General features: G+C 47.2%; 1 protein-coding gene across 1 annotated transcript in view; it reads right to left on the bottom strand.

The window, feature by feature from the left end:
- The window catches only part of LOC144094891 (serine protease 33-like), a 59,718-nt gene extending 33,043 nt beyond the window's left edge, over nucleotides 1-26,675 (bottom strand). The window contains exons 1-4 of the mRNA XM_077628759.1: nucleotides 26,594-26,675; nucleotides 24,537-24,579; nucleotides 24,380-24,453; nucleotides 1,621-1,724 (exon numbers count right to left, since the gene is read on the bottom strand). Coding sequence (XP_077484885.1) covers nucleotides 1,621-1,724; nucleotides 24,380-24,453; nucleotides 24,537-24,579; nucleotides 26,594-26,668 — 296 coding nt within the window. The 5' untranslated portion in view covers nucleotides 26,669-26,675. The remainder of the gene's footprint in view (nucleotides 1-1,620; nucleotides 1,725-24,379; nucleotides 24,454-24,536; nucleotides 24,580-26,593) is intronic.
- Nucleotides 26,676-27,105: the final 430 nt, after the last annotated feature.

Here is a 27,105-nt window from a genome sequence, read left to right as displayed (position 1 = left end):
AAAAACTTTCTGCTGGTCAAGCTTTTCTATTACCCTTGAAACCTCACCTGCTATGTACCCTCCTGTGTGCCTATGATCATCTCTTTCCACGGCACTGCGGAACTTGACAACAAAGTTAATGACGCTCTCCCTGCGCACGTTGGTCTAGCGGTCAGTAAGAAACGAGATGCTGAGTGGAGAAGTGATTTTTTCTTCTACTCGTGTCATCAGCCGGACGTACTCAGCTTCCAAAAGCCGTCCGCCAAGCGAATGCCCTGACAGATGCACAAATGCGGGCCTTAGATGCTTGAAAACTTCCCGCCAGTATTTGTTTTCTGTGAGCGACAAAGGTGCTCAACTTTAGTATATCGCTCGTGCCAAGGCATCATCAAGCTTTCTTTTAAACTCCGGTGTCACTCTGTCAAGGGAAGTTGCTATGGAAGCATTCTGAGTGGCTAGTCCGCCAGTCTCTTTCTTGTCCGTCATGCTGTCATTTTTTGATGACTGGCTCTCCGACTTCACAACTTCAACTGATGGGCTTCTGGAGGGACTGCAACCAGGTGAAGTTTCCGAAGCTTTGTCTTGTACCGATCGTGCAGAGGATTTAATATCCGGTGGGTATTTCCGGCACTTTGCAATGTGGCTCCTCAAGCGCATTGCATTTGGAAACTCGTACTTGGCGCCGCAGAACCTACACACCGCTGGTCCCTTACCGCTGTTAAATACGTCAAAGTTAGCCCAAATGTTCGAACGAGGTCTCACCATAGCTGCGACGGCAAGGAATTCAAGACCGATGGCGCATGCCGACACTACAGTCCTGGAGAAGTCAGGGCACCTCGCGAAACAAAACTCTCTTCGCTGTCGCCGGACCGCTCCCACAGCGCGCATCAGCGCGCGTTAATGTTTACTGGGGGCGCCATTTGCAAACACTGTTGCTAGATCAGCAATACTAAATGAGCTAAAACAATCAACGGCGCAAACAAGACGTATAACAAAATCAAAAAAAGTGTTGCGACAAGAAAGCGACAAGAAAGCACGATAAAGAAACACGTCGGTGTTGAAAATACAGTTGTGCGTACTGTTCTATGCCTGTTTCTGGTATTTTTCAAATGTTTTGAATATTTCCGGGAAAAAAAAGTTTTTTTCGTGTTCTTTTCCGGCATTCAAAATTTCTGGAAATTTTACATCCCTACAGTGGTCGCCATCTGGCGTTAAGTCGCGGAGAAAAGTCTGTGGATCACATGTTCCTCAATTGAAGCCTATAGCTCTAATATTAGCCGGCGGCTGGAGGCCACACTTGTGGAGATGAAAGAACAAAATTTTGACATTCACCTCCACAAGTTAGTCTTCACCCGCCGGCTAATACCACAGCTATCGGCTTCGTTTGATGAACACGTGGTCCTCAGACTTTTGTCCCCGACTGTACATGAAGCACGGCGCAACGCCGGGCGTGTATCGTCATCTGTACGGCTTAAGGTAAGGGTTGTAGAAAAAAAATTGTAGGTCACCAGCATACTTGCTTCAAGAGCAAAGAGCTGAACGAAATCTGTGCGTGAGCTCCATTGCAACTAGGCTTTACAAGCATTAAAAGTGAATATACTTCACTACGCTTACAAACCGACAGGCAGTGCTGACTCTCACAGGAACAAACAGTGTCCAGCGGTGAGAACGTGCTTGTGAGTGATCAGGGTTCCACCGCAGATGCCGGTAAACCTCTTCGCATCGTCCCGCGCTTGAACGAGCACCTGTGAAGCACCCCAAGTGGGGCAGTATTAGCATGAGCCGCAGCCAGTTTATATGGAACAATAATGCGATTTACGCGCACTTCCTATGTACCAGAGAGCATGTATAAGGCCGTGACAAGCTTTAAGAACCGCGAAACAAACATTTCGCGTTGCAAGAGAACGATGAATAAACAACGGACTGTCCCTGAAGCAAGACAAACAGTAGCGAAGAGTTTGTTCGCGAGCTAGCGTCTTTAGGTAGCTGCGACCACACAAAGAGAGTGATGACAACATATGATTGTTGAAAAGCGCAGAGTTTTGTTGACCGTTGTTCACTTTCAAGCAGAAGCTTGCTTTCCTCGACTTTTTAAACGTCAACGCGTTTTACAAAAGTGAGGTGAAAATTAATTTCTGCAAGAAAAACGCGCTTTCCGGAGATCTGAGCCACAAGCTCAAATTTCTGGGGGTGGTTCATGAAAAATGGCAGGGCGATATGTGCGGGGGCGGCTGGCAAGCTATTGCAAACGCCCGTCATGAACACTGATGCCTCCCAATGCCTGCCGATGAGGTTTTTTCGCATCTTGGCGGAATAAATCAATGGAATCGGTGCATGCAGAAGCGCCATTCCATAGAAAGGCCACCGTGCTGAGGCTCTACATAACAAATGGCGACAACAATGTTGCGAGGAATCCTTTTACGGCGAGCGTGCAAAAGCGGTTAGACTGATATAGGCAGAGAAATACCTTGATGCGAATGGCCGGGCCAACGAGAATATATTTCAAAAACATAAAAATATACTAGAAAGTAATTTCTCCACAAGTTCCCCGTTTCAATGTGCAATTATAAGTTTGTGAAGATATTGTTCCCTGGAGCATTGTTATTAATTTGAAGCACAAAATTAACTCGAAAAGATCCCGCAATTCGGAATAACATTTTTAGGAATGCGAATTCGATTATATTTCATATCTGAATGAGAGCGGTCATTTTTATTTTCCTCCATTTTTATAATAAACCCGATTATTCCCCTTGAGACTGAAAAAAAATATCGAAAGCCAATGTTATGACATGCTGGGGTTTAACGTCCTGATGCTGCATATGCATACGGGAGACGCCATTATGGCGGACTCGAAAATAACTGAGAGAGCCGCTGTCCTTTGGCTTGTGCTGATTATGGCGGACTCGAAAATAACTGAGAGAGCCGGTGTCCTTTGGTTTGTGCTGACAGTGCACGGTACAAAAGCATTGTTGCGATCCGCCGATATCGAAATGCGGCAGAGACTGTACGCAGTGACCATGGTCTCCGCAGCCGAACTTCAAAGCCCTTAAGCCATATTGCGGACACTCAAAGTCTAAGATAGTGGAAGAGAAGGACTGTGGTAACGAGGCGCCAGCCATATTAGGCACCGCAAAACGGCGTGTTCAATTTGGCACCGCTCCGCACACAGCGGTGGCTATGCCCTTCAACTGCTGATTACCAGTTGATGGGTTCAGTGCCTCCCAAAGCGGTGAATGTGGAGAGCAATGACTCCCGTGCACACGGACTGTGGTTTCGAGATGTGTAGAAGCGGCGTAGAGGTGGCGCTTTGGTCTTTTGCGACGGAAGCCCACTCGGGTCCGGATCGCTGTGCTGCCGCACACATGTCCAACATTCTCGAACAAAAACTCTGAAAATTGATAAATTTTAAGATACTCAAAGGCTGCCATAGAAAACTAATGGGGAACGCTTTTGATGGTAGCAAAAATGTCAAGAAAAAAATGCCAGACTGCCGTCAGGTGATCTGCAGATATATTGATTGTTATAGCGATATCTTACAATGTATAAACAATTTGCGCCAATCAAGGGTTTCCCGCTCAAAAATGCTTTTGTCCAGAATTGCTGGGTGTGTATCGATCAGTTGAGGAAGAAACAAACCCACAAGGAAGATATATTCATGATTTTCATATTTTTATCATACAGGCTTCGTTGGAACGAAAACCCCTCTTCCTCAGTGCAGTCCCACTCTATCGGGGTTTTAAATAAAACATTGGTAGCGAGCGAGATTCAAACCCGCTGCGAGGCAAAAAGATCAGCTTCGTTGGCCGCTGCATTTGGCCGTTATTATATATCGCCGCAGTTTTCCTTTCAATTTGAGAAATCAACCTTTTTGGCCTGCAAAAATGCCTTGTATACAGGAGCAGAATTCAGCGATGCTGGCGCACATTTTTATGTCTTCATACACCGCACGTCAAAAATTAGGGGCAGAAATGCTGCAAGAACTGGCACCAACTTAAGAGGATGATCCTGGCATCGTACACTCCCCTCACCAAGACGCACTGGTCTCTGAACAGTGTTGTATCGGAACTAGGATGCAAGAAGACAGCAGACGCAGCAATCGACCTCACTCAAGCCGCTCTGTGTTCATCATCCTTCGCTACTAAGTTTGCGTGCGCGAGTGCATCGCGCTGACAAAACTCGTCTTTTTGCTTAAATTTCTGCCACAATTAGAAAAAAGATTGCTGGAAAGTAAGAATTTTCCTAACCCGTATCCTAGTTTTGCGAACAGCTTCTTTTGACGTGTGGCTCTGCGGAGCGTTGGAAGGCTAGTAGGAGTTGCTGCTGTTGACGTGCACGAGGGTTGAGGAGCGGCTGTCGGTTCTCGAGCGGGCAAAGCCGGGCGCGAAGAGTCCTGGCTGCCATCAGCGGTATTGGGGTTAGGCTGGGTTCAAGGAATGCCTCATAATAAACTCTCATCCGTGTTTTCGGAATGCGGACTGGCCGGCACTCCGGAGCAGTCGATGAACAGCAAAATGTTGAGCGCAAAGCGTAGCCAGAGCTGAGGACGGAAGTTGCGGCTGAACGAATTCTTGACGAACAGCTGGAAGTTTGGACGAGTGCAACACTCGTCCTCCAGCATCCAGCAGGTATGAGGCAGGTCCACGTCTCACCGCAACTCTTCGAGGCTCCGAGAACCGAGCAGACAGCTTGCCTCGTGCAGTCGGCTTGCGAATTCACACGTACTCGCCGATCTGAATGTCGCGGTGCTTGTCTCCACTCTTCTGGTCCGCATAAAGTTTATACTTAGTTTGCTTCAGCTCAAGCGTGTGTCGCAAGAGCTAAGTGCTTTTATGGAGCGCTTTTATGGGATCATCGGAGCGCACTGATCCGGTGGGCCCACGGCGTTAAGTATTGTGCAGGACAACCGCCCATGAAGCAAGACGGCTGGTGCGATTCCTGTTGTTGCATGTGACGTACATTGGTAGGCACCGAGGCAGCCAAGAACAGCGGTACGTAGGTCACGTCGCTCGTACTGAGCCAGATGAACTATGCCTTGAAAACCATGTTAAACCATTCGACAACTCCATTGGCTTGGGGATGATAAACCGAAGAGTAGCAATGGCATATCCCCCGCTGCTTGACAAAAGTTTGCATGTCAGCAGATGAGAATTGTGGTCTGTGATGGGACACAATTTCCTGAAGGTAACCCTCGGGAGGAATGAGCCCCAGAAGATATTCAACTGTTTCTGTTGTGATAGTATTCGTGAAACAAATTTCCGGCCACTTGCTATAATATTTCATGTGTGATCACGAAGCGACAGTCATTAGGATCTTGGTCGAAAGATGCCACGACTGCAATGGTAACCTTATTCCTAGGCTTGTCTATGAAGGAGACAGGTTGCACAGGAGCGGCAACTGGACGAGCCGACTTATCACGTGACTGGCAAACGACACACAGTAATTCCTCAACGTGCTCGTCCCATCGCGTCCGCCAGTAAAGCTCTCGTAGTTTTTCTTCGTGCGGCTGATTCCGAGGGTTGACTAATGCGCGACGTCCATGAGGCGTTGTCGCAAACTTTCAGGAACGACGATTCTGTCACCTCGGTGCAGTACATGCTACAGGATGAACAACTCCGTGCGTAGGAGATAGCGTGACCTGAAATTTCGCGGCAGGGATCTCTTGTAAGGACATATCGGAGATGTAAATTGCGTGGCTTGCACAACAGCTGCGTCACTGATGTTTAATTGCCTCTTGCAGCTCTTGTAAAGTCGAAGCGGGGGATGGCAGGCAGACAAAATCGTCATCACTTGACTCATTTGGCCCACTGCATGATGTGGTCGGTAACGGAAGGCGAGACAAACCATCCGCAACTGAATTTACGCTGCTTTTTACGGTACTCTACAGCATAGTTCCTATAAGACGACAGGCGGGCCGAGCAATGTGAATTTCAGAACGTGCTATGTCCCGATCCTTTCGCCAATAGCTGAATGACAAGTCCATTGTGACCAGTTCGCAGAACAAGAGGCCGGCCCCAAAATTACTAATGCCAGCGTTCTCACGCCGAAACTCAAGCTAAAGGGCCTAACGTTCGCCAACAGAGCACTTTCTTTCTTGCGGTGACAAGGTACGGGAGGCAAAGACAACAGTTGGTAGGGAATGACCGTCATCTTGCTGAAGCACCGCTCTAGGCCCATATCCAGAAGCGTCAGTCGTTACGACAGCATGAAGGGCAGAGTAAAAAAATGCAGGACATCGCATGGCGTCAGCATGAATTTCAGTAACTTGAAGCTTGAGTCAGCAGAACGGTCCAAGCGAAGGCTGGGTCGCTTCCACGAAGCAGGGCGCCCATAGACTGAACGACATCGGAGTAATGCGGAATAAACTTGGAGTAGAAACCGGCGAGTTCAAGGAGCCACCTGTCGAGTGGTGTCATGAACTATGATGTCGTCGATGCACAAAATGACCCCCTTGCATCTTTCGAGTAATAAATGCATCATCTCCTGAAAAGCTGAAGGTGACGAAGCAAGGCCGAAGCTAACTCGCTTGAAGCGAAAGAAGCCATCATGGGCAAAGAAAATTGTCAGTCATCGACCTTCAGAGCTGAGCGGTACCTGGTGGTAAGCCGAGGCGTGCTACAACTTCGAAAAACAGCGCGACCCGACCAAGCTATGCAGGAACACTTCTGTTTGCGGCAAAGGGAAACTATCAACTACAATTGTCTTCAGCTCAAGCAGATCCACGCACATGTGGATGGGGGCCGTCCCTTTTCCGAGAAACGACTGTCTGAGAAATTCACTTAGAAGCATTGACCCGTTCAATAATATCTTGAGCTTCTAGCGGCTGTAGTTCCGCTCAAAATTGCTCGCGAATGGCAAACGGCAACCGTCGGAGCCTGCAAGTGAAAGGAGGACTGGAGTCCTGTATTCCAAGCTTGTGCACGTTTCTTGGAGAAGAGATGCTCGAAGTTCGAAAGTAGCTCAGAAGTAGCTCAGAAGGGTGTATGAGGAGTCACGGAAAGACATTCAGCAATGCATATTTGATCGTCGTTTGTACAGCCGCAATGACATCCAGACCAAGCACGACTGTCGGGTAGGATACAGGCGGTACGATCGTGGAATTTCGCTGCTGAAAGAAAGCACCCTTGGATGATATTTCTAGACTTAGGGTAGTCCAGTAGTTTAACTGCGGTTCGTTTAAGCGGGCAGGGATCCGCGAAATAAAAGGGATAAAGGTCTTCAGCAAGAACAGGCACTAATGAGCCGGCGTAAATCAGGAAGCGCATGGACTTGCCTTAATCAGGGCGGAGGCAAAAATTCCATTTTTCTGACCATCAACATGTACAATAGCCGCACTGCTGGGGTAGTCCGGCATCAACTTGACGATCAAACGGCTTGCAGAGAGACTCCGAATGGCCCACTGTCGCACCGGCGGCACTTCCATTATCGGGCCCGGAATGCGGGGTTGTTCGCCAGGTGGGCAGTAGAACCGCCGGGGTGGCACATGCGCTATGGAAGTGTAGATAAAGGATTCGATACGTGGCCATGGCATATGCGGCAATAGGTCTGAGGTGCTTGTTTCGATGCGCGCTCGCATCCAATGCGCTGTACTGGAGCAACCTCTTCAGATATCTCCTTGGGTTCACTGGAAGCTTGCTTGTACTTTTGAGCAAGGTGCACGGCCCGCCACTGAGTCAAGGAAGAGCCTTTCATGAGAAGCTGATCACGCAAACACTGACTAGTGGTCTTCTGCACCAACTGGTCCCTGATCACGGCGTCCGCTAGGCTCCCAATCCTGCAGTCTCCAAATCTACGAACAACAGCTATGTACTCATCAGCTGTCCCTCCTGTAGCTTGCACTCGACGGCAATAACGATGACGCGCGGCGATCACATTCACGGAAGACTTGCAGTGTTCCACCAGGATTGACCACCGCCTCGTCGAATTCGGCACGGCGAGGCGCCTCGTCATCGGAGTGTGATGGAGTAGGCGTAGGCGCTCGAGTAGACGAAATCCATAATTTGCAGAAAATGCGCTGACCTTCTAGTCCGAAGCACTTCAGCAGGATGGCCTTTCATTAATCCGCGGGCAGTGTGGAGGCATCAGACGCCGGCATGTAATTGCAGAACGGCATTGGGCCCGTGGATGGCAGGATGACCAGGATTCGGCAAGAAGGGCAGCGGCGGCTGAAGACCCAGAGAGCTCATGACGGACGGTGAGGACTCTACGTCCAAGTCCTGGTTTGAACTAACAACCTCGTGGCCAAAATAAGTTTTAACTAGGGCTCAAGAAGAGAGCAAACGCAGCAATCGACCACACTCGAGCCATTCTGTATTCTTCCTCCTCCTTCGTTAATCATTTCACGTGCGCGCGTTGCCAGAAGTTGTCTACTAGCCCAAAACAGTGAATGGTCTTACTTTCAGAGCCCGTGACATAACACACGCGGAGGAGGTCACCATTGCATTGGCTGCATCTCATCCCACTTCCAAAAGAATTATTTCTGACTCACGAGCGGCGTGTCGGGATTTCGAGCAGGGCTCGGTACCATACCCAGCCTATCGCCTTCTCTGAAACAGCGCGTACACCAGGGACCCGCTCACCGGAATATTGTTTGGGCTCCTGCTTACATGGGCCTTCAGAAAAATGAGGCAGCAGACGCCGCCGTCCACGCGCTCTCTCACCGGGCATTTCCCTCCGACCCCGACGAAAAGGAACTCGAATCCACTCAGGCTTACTCCCACAAAGACATTGTGTTACTCTATACATCTGTACAGGGCCTTTATGCCCGCCTGTGTAAAGGTCTCTGAAAGCCGAAGGAGCTGCTTCTGATTAGCCTGGGCGCTACTACTTTGCTGTGTCCGGCAGCTCTCAAACACTTCGAACTTTCTTTCTCGGGCAGCTGTCCGCACTGCGCGGATAAGTTTTCGGACATCTGCCATATGATGTGGACCTACCCCTCCAGCCGTGCTATCCCCCTTACCCCAACTCCAACAAAGAGGACTGGGAGGTGAACCTGCTCGGCTGCTCTAAACCTACAGGCCCAAAAGGCCCTGGTTGAGAACGCGCTGACAGCAGCCGACGCCACCGGGGTCCCGTACTAGGAACTCGACCTATTATCTCTGAGGGTCGGCCTCTTAAGAGTCGGCCCAATCATACCTCTCTGTACGTACTCTTTTGGAGCCAATAAAAGTTTCACTACCACAACCTTTTTTCGTTTTCACCACAAAGAGGCTTAGTTGAACGAAGCCGTTCAGCATGGCGATCCATCGTGAGACTGCAAAACCAAACGTAAAGCTAACAATGCGCGGGCAGAGGGTACCTTTGCCATCTGTTTTCTTGATATGTAAAACAAAACTTGCAAATAAAAGCGAACAGTGAGCAAATAAAATGTATCAGCAACCTCCGTAAGGGAAGCCCACAAAGCTCCTGGGCGGCCATGACCAGTAAGAGAAAACAGATAACGCAGGCAAGAAATCAGTTGTCTTTCAAGCTCAGTTAGTGGAAAGGTATGGCTTGTAGCTCCCAGAAAGAGACACTATAGGAATAAACAAGTGAACAAGGCCAGGTTCTAGAGGTAGAAAGAAATTGTCTCGACACATGGGCTTCCGTTGAGAGCGCCACACAGGCAGCGCTTGTACCGTCTTCCTCGCAAAATGCATCACTTGGAATACACACACGTGCATTGCAACAAAGAAGAATGTGCTAATTTATGCCGGAAAATAAATCCAGAGCTCCCGGCTCACCCAAGCCTGCATTTAGCGCCTGAACGATGCAATATGTGACTCTCTGTAATATCTTTATTTCGGATCTGATGTAGTGAAACTCCATGACAATGTAGGGAATCGAGTTCCAGCTTATGCTGTCAAAAATATCTGGTTTCCTTGCCAGCAGCCTAACGAGAAAGCTTTAAATTTATGCAAATTTAGAGCCGCACCACAGTCTTCACATAACTGCTCAGCTAATCGGTAGGCTTCAAGGACACTTTTTATCTGAACAGAAAATGACATCACTAGCATAGGCTAAAATTCCTTGGAGGCACTTAGATATCTCTTAATTGCGGGAAGGCGAAAGCCGGTTACGGTTTTCGTACCACGTACGAGCACCTTCCTCCAAGCTGAAGAAAACGTTCCTGAGTTTGGCGGCGTCATCCCATTGGTTAAATGTGGCTACAGGTTCAAACTGCGCTGTACTTACAAAGGAAGCTGGGAATACTAGCGATTGAAGACCCTTTTCGTTGTCAGTCATTGATTTTTTACAAACGCAGGGTTGAAGAAAGCTTTGGGTCTTTTCGGTTGACGTTAAAGAGATATTATTCTTTACCGCACCATGAATTCCTGCCGTGCGTAGAAGAGTGCATAGACCACCACGGCGCAGTATGTTTTCAAAACGCCGCTGGTGTGAAGAGGTCTGCCTTTTTAGAATTGAAATTCTATCTCACCTCCACTTCTGTTACGACAAATCGATCTACTTGCAAAAACAAGGTATCTGGCTCATGTATCGCTCCGGTTCAGAGTGACTTGATTTTGGTCCACCGGGGCTCGGTTTGGGCGAAGCATTTTGGCTCCGGCATGATCAACATGCTTCCTGCCCTTTGCCAGAAATTCCACCAAGTCAAGAGAGCGAAGCGGAAATGCACAGTTAACCACGAGAACAAATTCGTAGCGTCTTCAGAAGAAGTCGTTTACAAGATGCCTCTAACATGTGGTGCCTGCTAAATAGGCCACATAGGAGGTACATAAAAGAGCGTCTGAAAAAACATCGCAAAAAATTACGTCAATAACAAACTGAAGACCATGTAGCCGAACTCGGCAGGTTATGCAACTGCAGTGCGCTACTGAAAAAATGCCCTGTTATTTATAAGCTCGAAGATCAGCTTACCCGTGAAATTGTAGAAGCGCACGAAATAGGGCGAGCAGAGAAGACGTGCGTTAGCGCGGCATCAATCTGTCTAACAAAAAAAGAAATGAACTTTCCACACCGAATGTAAGTGCTCTCTGGATGGCAAACCTAACTAAGAGGTGGTTTTGGTTTTGTTATTCCTCTTTTCTTACCGCGACGAGGCCCGGAACTCATTTGAGCATGCTTTTGTGCTTTTGTGCAAAGTTTGCGTTCATTCACCTGTCATCAAATTTTAGCTGTGTAATTGCTGCTTTGTAGTTCCGTTTTATGCGTTATGTTATTCAAGTGAGTTTTTAGATCTTTTTAGCTGTGTTCTGTTGGCGTTTTAGGCTTCATTCTTATGTTATTTTGGCGCTTTTAGTCCTTCTTCGCCATTCCCTTTTTTTCTTTTGCGACGTGGCCTTCCGTCAGGTTCTTTCGGTGATATATTCGTGATTCGCTTAGATTTTAGCCTGTTTTATTGCCGTCTTTTACCTAATGTTTGTATAGTTTGTCATCTGCGACAGGGATGTTCACCGTGCTGCTGTGTAGTCATTATGTTGCTTTCCGTGCACGTTATCTTGATTTGTTGCTTCGCACATCGCGTCCACGTGCATCACTGCTTTGGTTTTCTTTACTTTGTGGGGCGTGTTTCTTTGTGTAAATTCCACGTAGTGGCAGCCAAACAATAAGGTTGAAAATTCGCGCTTGTGCTTGTGTACGCTCTCCTGCTATCCTCGTTACTAGATGCTGCACAATCGTTCCCTTTAGCATGTTTCACCAACTTGTCAAATCCTATACGCTTCTCAATGGAGAACGCTTATGAGTATGGCAAAAACATGCAATCCTCTCGACGAAATATCTGCGGATATATTGATTTTTATTGTAAATCTTATAATATATGGAAATATTGCGTTCACAAAATCTGCCGTGCAAAAATAGTTTTTGTCCAGAATCGTTTGATATAGACAGCAACCACCATTTCCCGGTTAGCTATGACAAAGACGGCACATTCGTGTTAAAGTCCGCAGCTTCGCAGCATATACTTCTCACACGCGCGCTGGTAGCACATGCGTCCTCGTTACGAACCAAGTACCGCGTCCAGATACGTGCGTTATACCCTAGGCAGAGTGCTATATCCATAACGAATCTCATGACTTTCACATCGATCGCATTCATACTAGGTGAGCGTTCGTTATAGGTGGGCACAACTGAAGTTGATGCGCTCGTACTTTGCCGCTCGTTTCAGTTGAACAACATGGCAACCCCGACCCTCTGTCGTCCATTTAAACGAAGTAAACGCGCTATACGCCGTGCAGAATTTGTGCTGACTTGCTACATTGTTAACGGCAATTGCTTCATCCAGGACACTCAATGATAAAAAACTGTCCTCGCTCACAAATTTATTCAGGCGATTGAGTCTGAAAAGCTTATTCTGAATAACGCCTATGCAGCTCTGTAAGAATACGTCACAGAGCTGGCTGACAAAAGAAAAACGGAACACATTCTTAGGCGGCGATTTATTAACTCTTTAGAGCTCTGCAAATAAGTGCGGAGATCCACATAGCAGCCAACTTGAGCTAGTGTGCTAGCAAATATATTCAAATTATGCGCTCTTCAAGGAAACATTCGGTGACACCATCCATAAAGGTAACCCATGTTTAACTGTACACCATAAATCTGACAAATCGTGAGTAATTCCTGCCAGCAAAAATTTTAGTGCCGAGGCGCTCTTTCACTTACGCTGGAAGTTTTTCAGCACTGTTTTCCCTCACAAGAGCTTTGTAATGTTAATGGTGCGCCCGAATTTTATTATTTGTAGGGCTAACACCTCAGGCAACTGAAACCTACGGGCTTTTGAATGCTTATGAATCTATGTTTCGTGGGTCCAAAGGGCGAGAAATGCGAAATTTTAGTTCTCCGCAGTGCTTCTAAATCGGCTTTCCACTGTTCCAGATTACTTCAAATTGCATCTTCAAGTGGTCCAAAAAATGTTCCGAATCAGAATTTACTGCTAGTATCACTAAGAGATTTCACCACTGAGAGGTGCCTAGAGAGAGAGAGAGAGAGCTCTTCAATAAAAAATAGGAATTTTAGCCGGCGTGAATATTCGCTGACATGCTACTCTGCGTAGCGGTGAGAATTGGGGAATAAAGATGGAAGAAGGGTGCCAGAAAACAGTAAAGCCATTGAAAAAGTTTGGAACGCATTAGTTCACTGCACGATGGCTTCATTGAATGAGACCGAAGTCAAGTTCTGTGCATGTACAGCGGAGTGATCAAATGTTCGGGCAATTTAGAGTTTGTCTAAAATGCCAATAGCTTCTAAATAGTAAAATAAAAATATAATTGCATGTCGCTGTTGTCTGTAGCAGCCTATATGACCTAATACAGAGTCCACTGTGAAGGGCACTTGGGTGACGGACAGCATGCATTGTTCATAGTTCGCACGTTTGTTGGCATAAGCTCGACATTCGAAGAGGATATGAAGTACAATCAGAATTGAGCCACAGTTCTCCCAATACGGACTGTCTGCCTACTTGAAACGGTATCGTAGACTGTTTGTAAATGCAACATTAAGACGGAGACGATGATAAATTGTTTGTAGATGACGCGGAAGCCCGACTAGTAGTCTTCATTTGAGCTGTGGGCCGATGGAATGGAGAAAGGGGTTTAGATGACTTGGCATGTTCCAGAGGCGGTTCTTTTACACCCGGGAATATCAATTGGCAAGTTGAGACGCATCTGATTTTGTGAAAAGGATGCGCTTATAGTTACGAGCCGTAGACCTTTGCGGGCCGCTTCGTATGCATTCTCGTTCGCCAGGATGCCGCAGTAACCTGATATCCATTAAAAAAAATATACAGTGACCTTCAGCAACAGCCAAGAGGTGCAGTTATCCAATGCCATGAGAAAGTGGCTGGTGATTTGTTCTCTTCAGTAGGTTACAGAAGATTTGCAGCGTTGCTTGTGAGTCCGTGAAGATTACCCAGCGCCTCGGCTTATGGCGAAAGACATAGGAGGCAGCATGTTTTCGTACGTATAACTCTGGTGTGGTGGATGATGTCCTACGCTGTAGGCGCTATGAAAGCATTTGGCCTGATGAGAGAACATAAAGGCCGCATGATGAGGAGTGGTGAGAAGTTAAGCCATCAGTAAATATGTGTGTGTCTTGCGAATACTACTCAGCTAAGTAGATCGGAGCAGCTTGTAGCAGCGCAGCCTGTGGCACGCCGTTCTTCGCGGCGACGCCCGGTACCGGTGTCAACGGCTTGATTTCAAGAAGTGAGGGTGTCCAAAGAGGAAATTTTGGAGCCAGTAGTTTACATGGCTGACTGATGACAGGAAGGTGCAGTAGCTGCAGAGCTTGACCAAAGCCGGAATTGCGGTGGGGTATATGGACTTGGTGCAGGAAGTGTTTATTTCCTTGAAGTATGCGACATAGATGGGCTCAAAACATTACCACTGCGGCGATGACTTTGAGCGCTAGACATCTTGCTTCCGTAACTGTTCCAGAGGTGCAGGAGCTGTTCGGGAGGCCGAGACAGATGCGCAGGCAGGTGTTCCGCGCTGCCTGCAGCGTCCTCTTATTTGCTGGAGACATATTCTGCAAAATTGGTAAGCTATATCACAAGAGACCATCAACATAGGCCTCGTGAAGGAGAACCATAGAGCGACACTTGCAGCCCAAGCGTGTTCCTGCCATAGATTTGAATATTTCTGATGCTGCTGCTATTTACGCACGGAGTTTTTTAACATGGGGAGTCCAAGAGAGGTTTTGGTCGATGACAGTGCCGATGAATCGTTGGGTCCGTACACAGGGCAGCGGCTTCTGATAAAGAAGGAGCGGATATTTGGCCATTTATTCCCCGGTTAATGCCATGGCAACACTTTTTTCCGGGGGAAGATGAAGTCCTTGGGGTGCCAAGTTCCAAGTAGGTGGAGATGTTTAGTACTGCTTTCTGAAGACGTCGCTGCGTGACATGGTATGATCTCAATTCCCTCCAGATGCAGAAATCATCTGCATAAAGCATGATGTGCACTGCTTGTGGCAGGTTCCGTGTTATTTTTTTTGTGTGATATAGAACAAAGGAGGCTGAGCACAGCAACCTGTGGTACGCCCTTCTCTACTGCGTGAGACAATGTTGGGACGTCTTGGGTACCCATAAAATTTTTTTGCTCTTTTAAATTGTTCTCCGTCCACTTGTACAGCTTGCCTCCAAGTTCAAGACTGCCCAAGGCTGCGGGAATAGCGTGGTGAAAAAAAGTATCAAAAGCAACCTTGACGTCGCGATACACAGCGATTGGGATGCGGCCAGCAAGTAGGTCTTCTTCAAGTGATGTGACAAAGGCAATGACATTGCCAATAGCAGGCCTCTGCTGACGAAACCCCTTCATTTCTTGGGGGTGCCAATATCGGCTCTCGAGAAATCATGTTATGCGCTTGTGGATCGTACGCTTCATAAGTTTACCTACACAACTCAGTAGGGCTGTGGGCCGGAAAGATGACTCTACTCTGTAGGTCTCAAGATGGGAATAATTTTAGCCAGCTTCCACTCCGCAGGCACTTCACCAGAAAGCCAGGAAGATTTGTCATATTCTAGCAGGCGAAGTCGGCAGCTATGAGGTAACTTTGCAAGAGCTTCATAGCTCACCTTATTACCCGGAGACTTTCTCTTGTTTGACTCAGCGATAGCCGTGTTTAGTTCTATTATTGTGAATGGTTGACCCATCGCAGTACGGCCGCCTGTGGGGGCACGATTGACAATTTATGTTTGGAGTGGAAGGCTGTGAACAACCTGATTTTAGAGATTTCCGTTCGTGCAGATATAATGTGGCGAAGTGGTGAATCTGGTCTGGAAAGGTGCACAGGCATAGTGAAAATGCATACAATCCACAAGATAACCAAATGAGGAAACACTGGCGCCTAGAAAACAAACTTCGCGCTTTTATAATGCCGCGTTCTGCAATCCTCAAACTTTTTACATTATACGTATTGGGTACCTTGAGATAATTAGAATATATTCCTTTCGCATACTGGCATATGAAAATTATTATGAAATGGTTAGGCTTACTTCAACTCAAAACCATCGCCTAAGAAGAGATTTTGTTTGTTTGCGTCATGCGCAAAGGGCAAAACACTTTTCTAGAACGCCTGAGCTGCAAACTCCTGACTTAATGAGCGGCTGCCAGCTTTGCCACGCGAAGAAAAGAAAGGGAAGGCGATGCAGTCCCACGAATGTAGCAGCGCATATCCACATCCAGGGCGTTTCAAACCAGGCGTTATCGCTACACGCTCACAGCACGCAGCTCAGACGTTGTGGACAAACTTTTTGTCATGAAGATTCGCCAAAAGTTCGAGGCAGGGACAGAAGATTCCGCTAGAAGCGCGACTGTCTGTCTAGTCTAATGAGATGCGAGCAGCGGCGGCAGTGGAGCTTTATGGCACATGCGCAAGCTCAGACTGATTATGACGTCTTTCGAGCGAGGTTGCGTGCAAGTCATTTGCGCACCAAACAAATTTATTGAGCAAATTCTAAACCCGGAAACTTCTGGCGACAACAAACAGATGCTGTTTCTGCAATGTGATAGAGTGGTCATATAAAGCTGTTTCATCTGGCTTTCATTACCACATTGTCAAGATTTCGCCTCGTGATTGTCATATCATATCATATCCTGAGGGCTTACTCCGCCCTCAGTAAAACTAACCGCCTATTTAACTTAACTCATGCGAAAACTTGAACATGCATCTGCTGTCTGCGACCCTCATAAAATCAACCTTACCAAAGTCCTGGAATCCATCCAGAATTTCGCGGTGCGTTTCATATATTCAGAATATTATTAACATACCAGCGTCACATCGCTAAAATCTAGAGTTAACCTCCTTTTCCTTGAACCGTGCCGAAAGATTACAAGGTTTTGCGTTTATCCCGAATTCTATCATTCACCCCTGAGCCCTATCACCATCACCCCAGGCCAACGTCATTTAGGCCGTATTAGCCGCACGAAAGTAGTGCATCCTCCTCGAGCATCGACCTCTGCCTATTTCAAGTATTTCTTTAGCCGCCGGACTGCCAGAGAGCGGAACAACTTGGCAATAGAAACTGTTCTACTTCACACCCCTGAGCGCTTCATGGCATCAATCGAAGACCTAATCACTTAATACATTTGTGAGCCCAGGCCTCATGTAATGTCCCTTTGCGGGCCTGTGAAGTAAAAATAAATAAATAAATGAATAAATAAGTAAAGAAATAAATAAATAAACATATCTGAGGTCATAGGCGCATCATTCTTGGACAAAAATTTTCAAAATTAGAAAACTGTGAGGTACTATTTTTGAAATTGTTTACATCGCTCCCATCAAGCAGTCAAGACTGCCATAGAAAACCAAAGGGTACTGCATTGGACGATAGAAAAAGAAAAAAGATTAACAGGAAAAAAATCCAAGCCTGCCCAAGGGAGATATGCAGAGATATCGATTTTTATCAATTTTCGGGTATGTCGACGCGGTAGAGCCAGAATTTGGTGTATGGAATATTCTTGAATGAGGCAGTCAAGAAGGTGCGGTGGACATAACGGTTTGACTACGCATTTTTTTGTAATTTCTGCACCGAAAAACGGTGTTTTGTATGTTTCCTTCGTCGAAATTTCCTGCCAAGGGGGGAAGGCAGAAGGTGCTTTCCTCTCACAACCGCCACTGGGCTGTAGCCATGCCCGAATACTGCGACCGTCAGCTGCATCGCAATTCTTTCGTATCTGGACCCTTTTTAGAATGGGTTCTTTCCCAAGAGTAGTGTACATCCATCCTAAACCGAAAGGAGTGAAAAAGGCAGTGAGCTGTCCTCTAGCGCACTCCCATTCATGGAAAAGAGTGCTCTAGATTACAGCTTACTCCCTTCTTGCTCTAATGCAGACGTATTCATGTTTAGAGCGCAAAAGGAAATCTTCTATAAGAAAGGCACGGATCAAAATTTCGCTTCAGCCTGGCGATGCAGTGTACGACTGCGCGCACAACGAGCGCCAAATCGTTTCACCTGAACTAAGCGGCACAGAAGCGCAGCGGCCCGCCCTCATGAACGCGTATGTGACGCTTTTGGTCTCTAAACGCGGAAATGTTTGTTGGGGTATTTGTGGCAAAGTCGATTTGAATAGTGTATACAATATGTTGCAGGTAACTCGGAGCTTTGCGACCGCATTTTGGGGGGTGTTGATTGCAAACATATACGTTCGGTATTTCCCAGACGCCTAAAATACAACATTTCGTACTGACCTGAAGCGCCCGAGATTGCATGCTACGGCTTGCGCAATCCAGTCTAACTATGTGGGTAACCACGAAAAAAAATGTAAGAAATCTCAGCAACCAATTCCTTTTTCCCTCATACAGGTGTCCGCGGTGTATAGCGTATTTTCCGACTATAGTCCGCATCCCGTGTACAGTCCGCAGATACAAATTTCGGCTGAAAATAAGTTTTTGACTATCCGCTATGTTTCACAGATGCAGTGCAGATTTTCTTAATACCTTTCTGGTACGAGCCCACAACCGTGCACTTTTTTCATCAACGTCAAATTCTTTCTCCCCTGCTCGGTGCTTATGTACCGCTTGCGTATTCTCCAGTTCAAAGATTGAATCCTGCTCGAAACGCTCTTTCTCTTTGTGCAGCCATCGCAACTTTTCTTCAAGAAGGACTACGACGCATATGGCGTCATTAATCAAGCTGTCTTCGCGTGCGCTCACGAAGTCAAGCAACGAAAACTAGCCACTGTAAAACCCGCCAGCAGTTTTTCATTGCATATCGAAGGTGAATGCATATCAGAGGTTATTTATCTATACAGTTTTGCACAGCTAAACGTGGCACTGGCAGTAAGATGCCGCTTTTTTTACTTCGGCACCCACGCTAGCCTTAATCTGCTAGGCCAAGCGATCTGAAAAACTTGAACCATGGAGAGTCCGCACCCCCATGTAGTCCGCACCAAGCGAAATTTAAAGGGCCACAGAAAGGGCTGTTTGAGCTTGGGTTTAAAATGTTTGCACTGTGTAGAATACAGGCTATCGAGTGTCCATGCCACGTACGAGACCTCAGAAGCGGGCGGGAAATTTACAATACATTTTAAAAATTCCCGCTTTCGCACCTCGCGGCGACGCGTGGTGCCGGGCTTTCGCATGAAAACCTGGCAGATGACGTCACGTCTTGCAAATGACGTCAGCAGCCGGGGGTTATCATTGGTTCACAGCGCCAAATTTTTTCAGACGTCCCGCGCTGCCGCGGCCGCGGCCACTCCGCGTGCGCCGCAGCCGGCGGAGGTAGGGGAGGGGCCGAATGAGTGGGGCCGCCGGAGGAGCGCCGCCGTTTTGGCGTGTGGGAGAGAGAAATGCGCGAAGTCGCGGAAGTTCAAATTTTGTCTGCATATACCTCAGCTTCCACAAAACGCATTGAAATAGTTTTTGCTGGGGGATAATTATGAACCGACTTCTTTTAACATAGCAGACATATCGCACCTTTATTGAGACCCCCTTTTTGGGTCCCTTTAAGCTTTTAAACATGTACAATCCGCGGACTATAGTCCGGAAAATACAGCATTAGCTAGCTACAAATTTTGTGTTTGTTCGCGTGGCTTTCGCGCTGTGTGCCTCAGAATGAACCTGAATGATCTCTCCAGTATCTACTTATGAGCACATTACCCCGCAAATTACTAGGCCTTCTCATTTTCTTTCCTTCTTGTTCTTAACTTGACACCAATAATTTTTCTGTAATTAGATTGCTGGCCAGTTCCCAGTTTAATTAGTTCTCTGTTCATTAAAGCGTGGCGCATGGCGCCACGCTTAGCGCGAGCACCGAATATTTGGCAGCGACAGATCGCATCGTCGGAGCTCGCGCCGTGGGTATACGCAGGCCGGCTCTGGCTTATGGCGATATGGTGTCTTCGACTGGTCGCTTTAGATCGTTCTAGAGCGCTCTGAGAGGCGACCGCACATTCGGCTGGTCGAAACCGGCCGCTTTGATTACATTCGGCTAGTGCTTTCAGAGTACTCGCCTCCAGCACAGAGTGCTCTGACGCACTCCGAGAAAAAAACTCGGTGTGGCCGAGCGGCTTCGAGATGAGGTCGCGTGACTGAGCCACTTCCGCCACATCTAGAAATCGGTGCGAGGCCTCGGGCTTCGGCGTATCCTACGCAAAGGCAGAAGCAAGTGTAGGCCTTTGACGCAGTCACACAGTTGTAGCGTCTTTGCTCGGTTGTGTTTTGAGGGTGCCGCACTTCGTGAGGCAAAAGGCCCAAGAGTTGTCTGTGTTGCTGCCACATGACAACAGCGATTCCAGCAGCAGCTCAGACGAGGGCGACAGTGCTATCTAAAAGGCGATGTTCGCGAAATGAGCGCCCCGTGGGACAGAGAACCGGGATAGCGATCGATACAGGCTAAGCGGCGACCGCGATGCCGACTGCGTGCAACCACGTGCGGCTATGTTGACACCGGCAGCGGTGCCGCGTCGTGGTTCCGGAAGTTACGTCCTCCTCCTGCTTCCTGCGCTTCCGCTCTAAAAACTCGCTGACAATTTGGCCTGACTAGTCTCACTATGCACTCCGAGCAAGAGCAGCTCCCACTCTGCCAAATCTAACCGGATCACAAGAGCGACCAGTCGAATGCACCATTAGGCACGTCCGCTCCGGCGGGCGGCTCAACTGCCCCATCAAGTTGGTGTTTTACGCGTGGCCTGACAGCAAAGAAAGAAGCGGGGCGCTTGACCAATCCTTGTGCTGCGATGGCTTTCCAACCAGCCACCCACCACGCCCAAGACATTAAACCACCCTTCGCCTCCCACCCTCCTCCTTTCCCTCTCCCTCACCGACCGTAAAAGTGCAGAGTAGAATTTATAACGGCAAAGGCCTGTTCACACTTGGGCATTTGGCGGCGAGAGCGAGCGAAATCCATGGACCTCTAAATGCTGCCACGTTCACACGTGCGGACCGCTATGTAGTCGCTCGTCGTCTGCTGACGGCGTAGACAAACATGGTAAGAGGTTAATAGACGCTGTCTGCCTACCATAACCGTAAGCTATTTTGCCGGACGTTACACAGTTTCGTTCTCATTTTTAAAACAGAGACGCAACGATAAGTTTTGCCTAGTGGCGCCATCTGATTGTTAAGAGGGACACAATTGTTGTCAACAAACCGACGCTCCTCTTAAGCCTAAAAGGACAGAATTCTCACTAGAAATAAAAAAGCAATATTATCACTCTTACGCTTTCTAATAGGCGAGATGAGACGAAGCGAAAGACTGGTGCCCCATTTATTGCTAGTGAACGCGCTGAAAAAGGCTGTAACAACGACGAATCCAGTCCAAAGAGGGGCGTGCTACATCGAAGGACGCCGCCATATTTGTCACCGAGGGTGTGCAACTTCCTACTAGCTGTGGTAGTGGCCGATGAGAATCAGCGGATTTTTTTTTCCGGTGGTAGAAATCAGTCCTGTACCAATCGGGCTTTCCGCTGGGTGTTTCGGCGTGATCTCTGCCACGGTCACGATCTCTGCCACGATCTCTGCCAAACTGTCAACGCGCCACAAGACTAAAAATCAATGCGCAAAAATAAACTAACATTCAACATTCTCGGAAGAGAAGAGAAGTTTGAGAAAGGGAAGTGCGAACTTTGGAAGTGCGGAAGGAATGCATATACGTGGGGCAGGTAGTTACCGGTGACCAGGGGCCACGAGGGTGGAATAACAAGGCAAATAACAATAAAGCGGAGTACACTTGGTAGGCGCTGTCGGGTGAAGAATAGTATCTTACCAATATATCTGATGTAGAAAGTACAGAGCAGTTTTATCTAACCAGTACTCACCTGCTGGGCTTAAATTGAGAGCCTGAGGAAAGGGCGATACTAAGTTGAGGACAGCTCAACCAGCTATGGAAAGGACAAATATAGGTGTAGTGCCAAGAAACAGAAGTGATCAAGTTGGTCAGGGAACAAACGCGAGTTAATGACATCCCAGTCGAAATCAGAAAGATTTTTGCATGGACAGGAGATGTAATGCGAAAGCAGGATAGGGTAACCGATTGTCGTTAAGAGCACTTCCGGAATAGATTCCTGAAGAGCCAAGAATAACAGGGGTTGGAAGACAGTCAGTTGGGCGGATGAGATTAGGAAGACTTCGTGGATAAGGTGGTCTCAGCCGAATGACCGTTTCAATTCGAAGGAGACAGGAAACGATCGTGTCTTCCTGTGGTCGTAGTTAGGCCGACGATGGCGAAAAAATCCCACGGGTCATCAATGTGGTTGATGCGGACGGAAATGCTTTAGCATACGGGCTCCGATTTTGTGAGCTCACTGGTTGGTGCTGCCCCCTTTATGCAATGACAGAAACTATCGCTTGCGCCACAGATTGGTGGCGCCGTCTCTGTGCAGCTTTGCACATAGTGCCACGGCTCTAGAGGCTGGCAGTTTAACACGCGGAGAGAAAGGTTTTTTTTTGGCGTCTTTTCTGATTCTTTGAAATCATTAGGGATGCTGTCCGCAGTTTGTTCGAATGAGATGGCCGGTTTTATCAAGTCTTTGATGAGCTGCCATTAAGCGTATGCATCTCAGTGGCCGCGCATTTGCACTTTGGCATACTCGCCCATGTGCTCGCGTTCTCCTGCGTTCGATCCACGCGTTCGATCTTGGGCTCTTACATGGCAGCGCCCACGTGTTCTTGCATCTTGACTGTGCCATGCACAGTTGAAAGTTAATGAGGAGGACTGCCGCCAAAACAGCGCGTGGGAGGCAGGTGGTGGTGGTAGTGGTTTTATTAAGAATATTAGCAAAAAGGAAGGAAAAGATTTTTGCTAGCCCCGGCATCTGCCATCGATACTGAAGCACCTGAGCTGGAGCAGCGGAAATAAAGGATAGCAGGCAGAATGGAGAAATGAAATGAAAGAGGTGAGGGGACAGGAATAGAGGATAGGGGGAGAAGTAATATGTACAAACTATTTCGTGGGAGGCAGGCAGTTGAAGATTTGAGGATGAAGGCTGCGGTGGTGGCCAAGCGCTCTAAAGCAGCGGCTAGCGACGCTGACTTTTCGCTGGTGCCGAAGGTCGAATCACACTGGAGGCCATGAGTGTGCAAGTTTTTCTTGCTTTTAACGCGCCGTGGTGGCTCAGTGGGTATAGTGTTCGGCTGCTTACCCCAAAAATGCGGGTTTGATTCCGGCCGCGACGGTTGCATTTCGATAGATGCGAAATGACAAAAGGCCCATGTACTGCGCGATGTCAGTGCACGTTAAAGAACCCCAGGTGGTCGAAAGTTCCAGGCGCCCTTCACTACGGCGTGCCTCATAGCTTGATCACTTTGGGGCGTTAAACCCACATAAACCACAAACCCTTTAATGCGACAACGTTAACGAGCTCGTGTCGTAGAAAAGCTGGTGTAACATGATAACCTCGAAATAAAAGTTTTAAGTAGATACAGGGGAATCGAGCCGGGGCCTTTGAGATTAAGAAGCCAGCACGCACAGAACACGCTATGAAGGTACGTTCGCTCGAACGCAATGAAAGTGTACCTCGTGAATGCGTAGTGGTCTTAGACTTCGTGAAGTGTCCTCGTGTACTGGTGCGTTCTTGCGTAATACCATGCAGCACTGCAACATGCTGCCGCGTTCCACTCCGAAAGGACGAAGCCGAAGCGTCTAGCAATTTTTCTGTTTCCTCGGAGGCTGTACACCGAAAGAAGGACAGACACCGGGTTTTCGTTCGTTTGGACTTTATATTCCTAACGCGTTAAAACAGCAGAGGTTGAAATTGCTCTAATGCTGTCTACTAACACGCGCTGTAGAAGTAAATCCGTTGCCTTTGCATGTCAGAATTCAAGAAACAAGAACGAGAAACAACAAAGCTTTCTCTCTTTATAACATAATCAGAAATTTGCAGAGAAAAGGCTGAGAACTAGCTTGATAGCTTGTAGCACTCCCGTCCTGAGTGGATATTGTACCCGACGTGGAACGTCCGAAGTAACTATGCCAATTCACATGGATGTGAGAATTTAAGTAGAGTTAGGTGGTGCGAGCAGCCAACGTTGAAAACTTTTATTTTTGTGAGAAATGGCGCAGTAATTGTCTCGCATCTCGATGGACACCCTAACTGAGCTGTAAGGAAAGGGAGGAAAGTGGGAGTGAAATAAGAAAAGAAGAAAGAGGTGCCGTAGTGGAGGGCTCCGGAATAATTTCGACCACCTGGGGATCTGTAACGTACACTGACATCACTTAGCATGCGGGTGCCTTGTGCATTTCGCTTCCATCGAAACGCGGCCGCCGCGACCGGGTTCCAAGTTGGGAACTCAGGCTCGGTAGCCGAACTCTCTAACCACCCAAACAGCACAAGTAATTGGCCCAACATTGGAACTGTATTGGCAAAGCTGGCCCTACAAAGGATCGGGATGGAACTATCCTGTTGCAATATTGGGCCGATGACCTGTGCTGCTTGGGCACTGAGCCACCGCGGAGGATAGCCAGCGTTTAATGCTACAAAAAAGTAGGCATTGCGGAAACAATTTGGTTCTGTGCTTGTTCCACACTTACGATCCATGGGTACCGGTTTTCAGGTGCCCGGAGACCGTTGATAATGCGAGGTTCGAACTGAACCTGTCCACATGCTGGGGGATGCAAAAATAAAGTGCCTGATTAGAAAGAATTCGCTATCAGCAATAAAAGAATGCAATGGTTGGAGTGCACTCACGCTGTTCTGTCCAAAGAACGTCTGCTTCTGTAGTTGTGTTCGCCTGTTGCAGTATCAAAAGATTTTCAGTTCAGGTAAGGTGAAGTGGGTAAGAAGGAAGTCTCGAGGGCGCCAGAATTACCAGTGCTGACTACATCAGATCAAGTAACCCCCCCCCCCCCCCCCCCCTCCCCCGGAGCTCCATGCACAGGATATTTTTACTGCTTATTCTATGGCTCTTAAACACAGGGGTTCTCTCCCTCCTATCTGTCTTGGACTTCTTTTCAAAATTCTTGCTAAGGGGGATCTGTGCATGAATAAATGTTTTAGATGTATCGAACACTATTTTCGAATAAAGCTAGTTCCAATCAGTTGTCGAAGTACTTTATATTTTTCTACACCGATGGTTCGGTGTTCGAGCGATTATGTGTTTAATGTTAGGATTCTGTCTTCAGCGAGATTGTTTTCACAATCAGTTGTCGAAGTACTTTATATTTTTCTACACCGATGGTTCGGTGTTCGTGCGATTATGTGTTTAATGTTAGGATTCTGTCTTCAGCAAGATTGTTTTCACTTATAAACACAAGGGTTGCTTGCTTCATTGCTTACAAGAAAGAGTATGGATTTTGTGATAAGGGGAAGTGCCTTAAATTGAAGGCTGGCATAGCTATTTTGTAAAGAACGTAAAATGGTCTAATTGGATTTAGGAAGTAAAAGATTTACTCTCCAAATAATGTTAGAAAATAATGAACTGAGAAATCTACTAACGAAAGCAACCTTTTGAAAAGCACTGAATGACAGTATTGTTCCAGGGCGAGCCATATAGACACTTTCCATTTACCGAGAGATCCAACAAAATTTATTTGAAAGGAAACTAATCGCACACAAATTTTAGGCAGAAGCTATCATATTGTGAGAAGCAATTCCGAGCGGATTTAGATAAAATAATCGTGATTACCTTTAGTTGTGTATTGCACACTTATGAACTTCATAGCCACATCGATGTGCTTTGCGTAGTCATTGGAGGTTCATTGATCTTTCAGGAAGCGTAAGGTGAGGACTGCAAACTTCGCGTCTTATTACGGGCACGCGCAACTTACTGTGGTTTCCGCCAGCTTACAGAAAGAGAGTGCAAGGATTTACATCAGCAGGTGTTGTTTTGTAGAACCAACTGCTTTGGATCTATATGCTTGGAAAGTTTTCTTTTACAAGATTAGTTTTAGGGTATGTGCTTGAGATGTTTTGGTCTAAGGGAATGTTTTGAGGGATGTAAATGTGCCGAGAAAATGAGAGTTATACCGGTGTGTGTTCATTGCCCTCAGTGCAACACGTTGGGCGTTCCTTTTCTAGGAATGAGTGGGACCTTTATGGCCTCGCCACGCCTAGGAATGAAATATGATGCGAATCATCGCCAGGTTTAAGCAGTCGTGAGTGCAGCGATCATAAGCAGTTTTTTCGCATGAATGCCGCCGGATTTTACCAAAGAGCACTTGCGATGTGCCGTTGTGAAAAGTGAATCCATGTTTATTTTTTTTCTGCAGGGAGACATCGTTAGTTAATAATGGGCGCATTGAGATGTGAGCGGCCCAAACATACATTACTATCCTTGAAGGAACATGATGCTCTGCGCTTGTATTTCACTATCTCCACGACTGCACTGCTCAAATTTAGGTTTTCTCATACGTAATAAAATGCATGAACGCACTTTCTGTTAGAAAACGTAGTTCTGTCCACTCGAGTACCGCGAATACTGCTGTTCCAAGATAAGCATTAATGTTATTTTGGTAGCCCAGTCTTCCAGCGGCGCATGTTTGGTGTCACCCAGCCTGCAATCACATTGCTACTTTCTTATCACACGCTGGGCAACACCATCGGTCAGGTAGTTGCTCAGCAAACTCGTCACGCACAAAGCTCCTAATCAGAACAGCCGACTCACGCCTAGTCTCGAAGATAAGCTAGTTAGCCTTCCTTGGTTCTCGTGTGGCAGGGTTTTGTGCTGCATTACATTCGCGAATACTATCAGGAGATTGCATATGTGGAGCGAGATCAAGGGCTTGTGCCAAGCAAGTCATCCTTACATTGACTCGGTGTCGGCGGATCCATTGAAAAGCTGCAAGAAGGAAAAGTGTTCCCAGAAAGCGAAACGTGATCATCCTGTCGCCCCTAAAACGCAACAGCTGTTTCGTGCAGCGCGTGCGAGTCCAGCTGGCAGAAAATGCTGCTCCTTTGTACGAAGTTGTCTGGACGCCTACTTTGAACGTACGTGTTCTGATTCTTTTTCCTGAAGTCTGCTTCTTGGAGGAAAAACAAAAGGAAAAGGCGTCATAAGTATGAGAAGCAGTGCTAAGGTGGAATGCTAGGCTAATATAGGGCTTTTTGTTTTAGGATCATTACAGCTTCCAATCTAGAAAACAATGAAATTTCGCACAATGTTTACAGTAGGCTAGTGTACCGTCTCCTTAAAATTTCAGTAAAAACTTGCAGGCACATTGACCGTATTTTCAAACTTATTTCATAGTTTTTTTACTTTAATTAAGGCAAATATTGAACGATTTATGCTGTAGCAGAGGAACTTGTCCCCTTGCAGCTT

Source organism: Amblyomma americanum, chromosome 6, assembly GCF_052857255.1.
Source record: "Amblyomma americanum isolate KBUSLIRL-KWMA chromosome 6, ASM5285725v1, whole genome shotgun sequence".
Taxonomy (NCBI): Eukaryota; Metazoa; Arthropoda; class Arachnida; order Ixodida; family Ixodidae; genus Amblyomma; species Amblyomma americanum.
The sequence above is the reverse complement of the archived record's forward strand: the minus strand, read 5'-3'. Positions and strand labels throughout refer to the sequence as shown.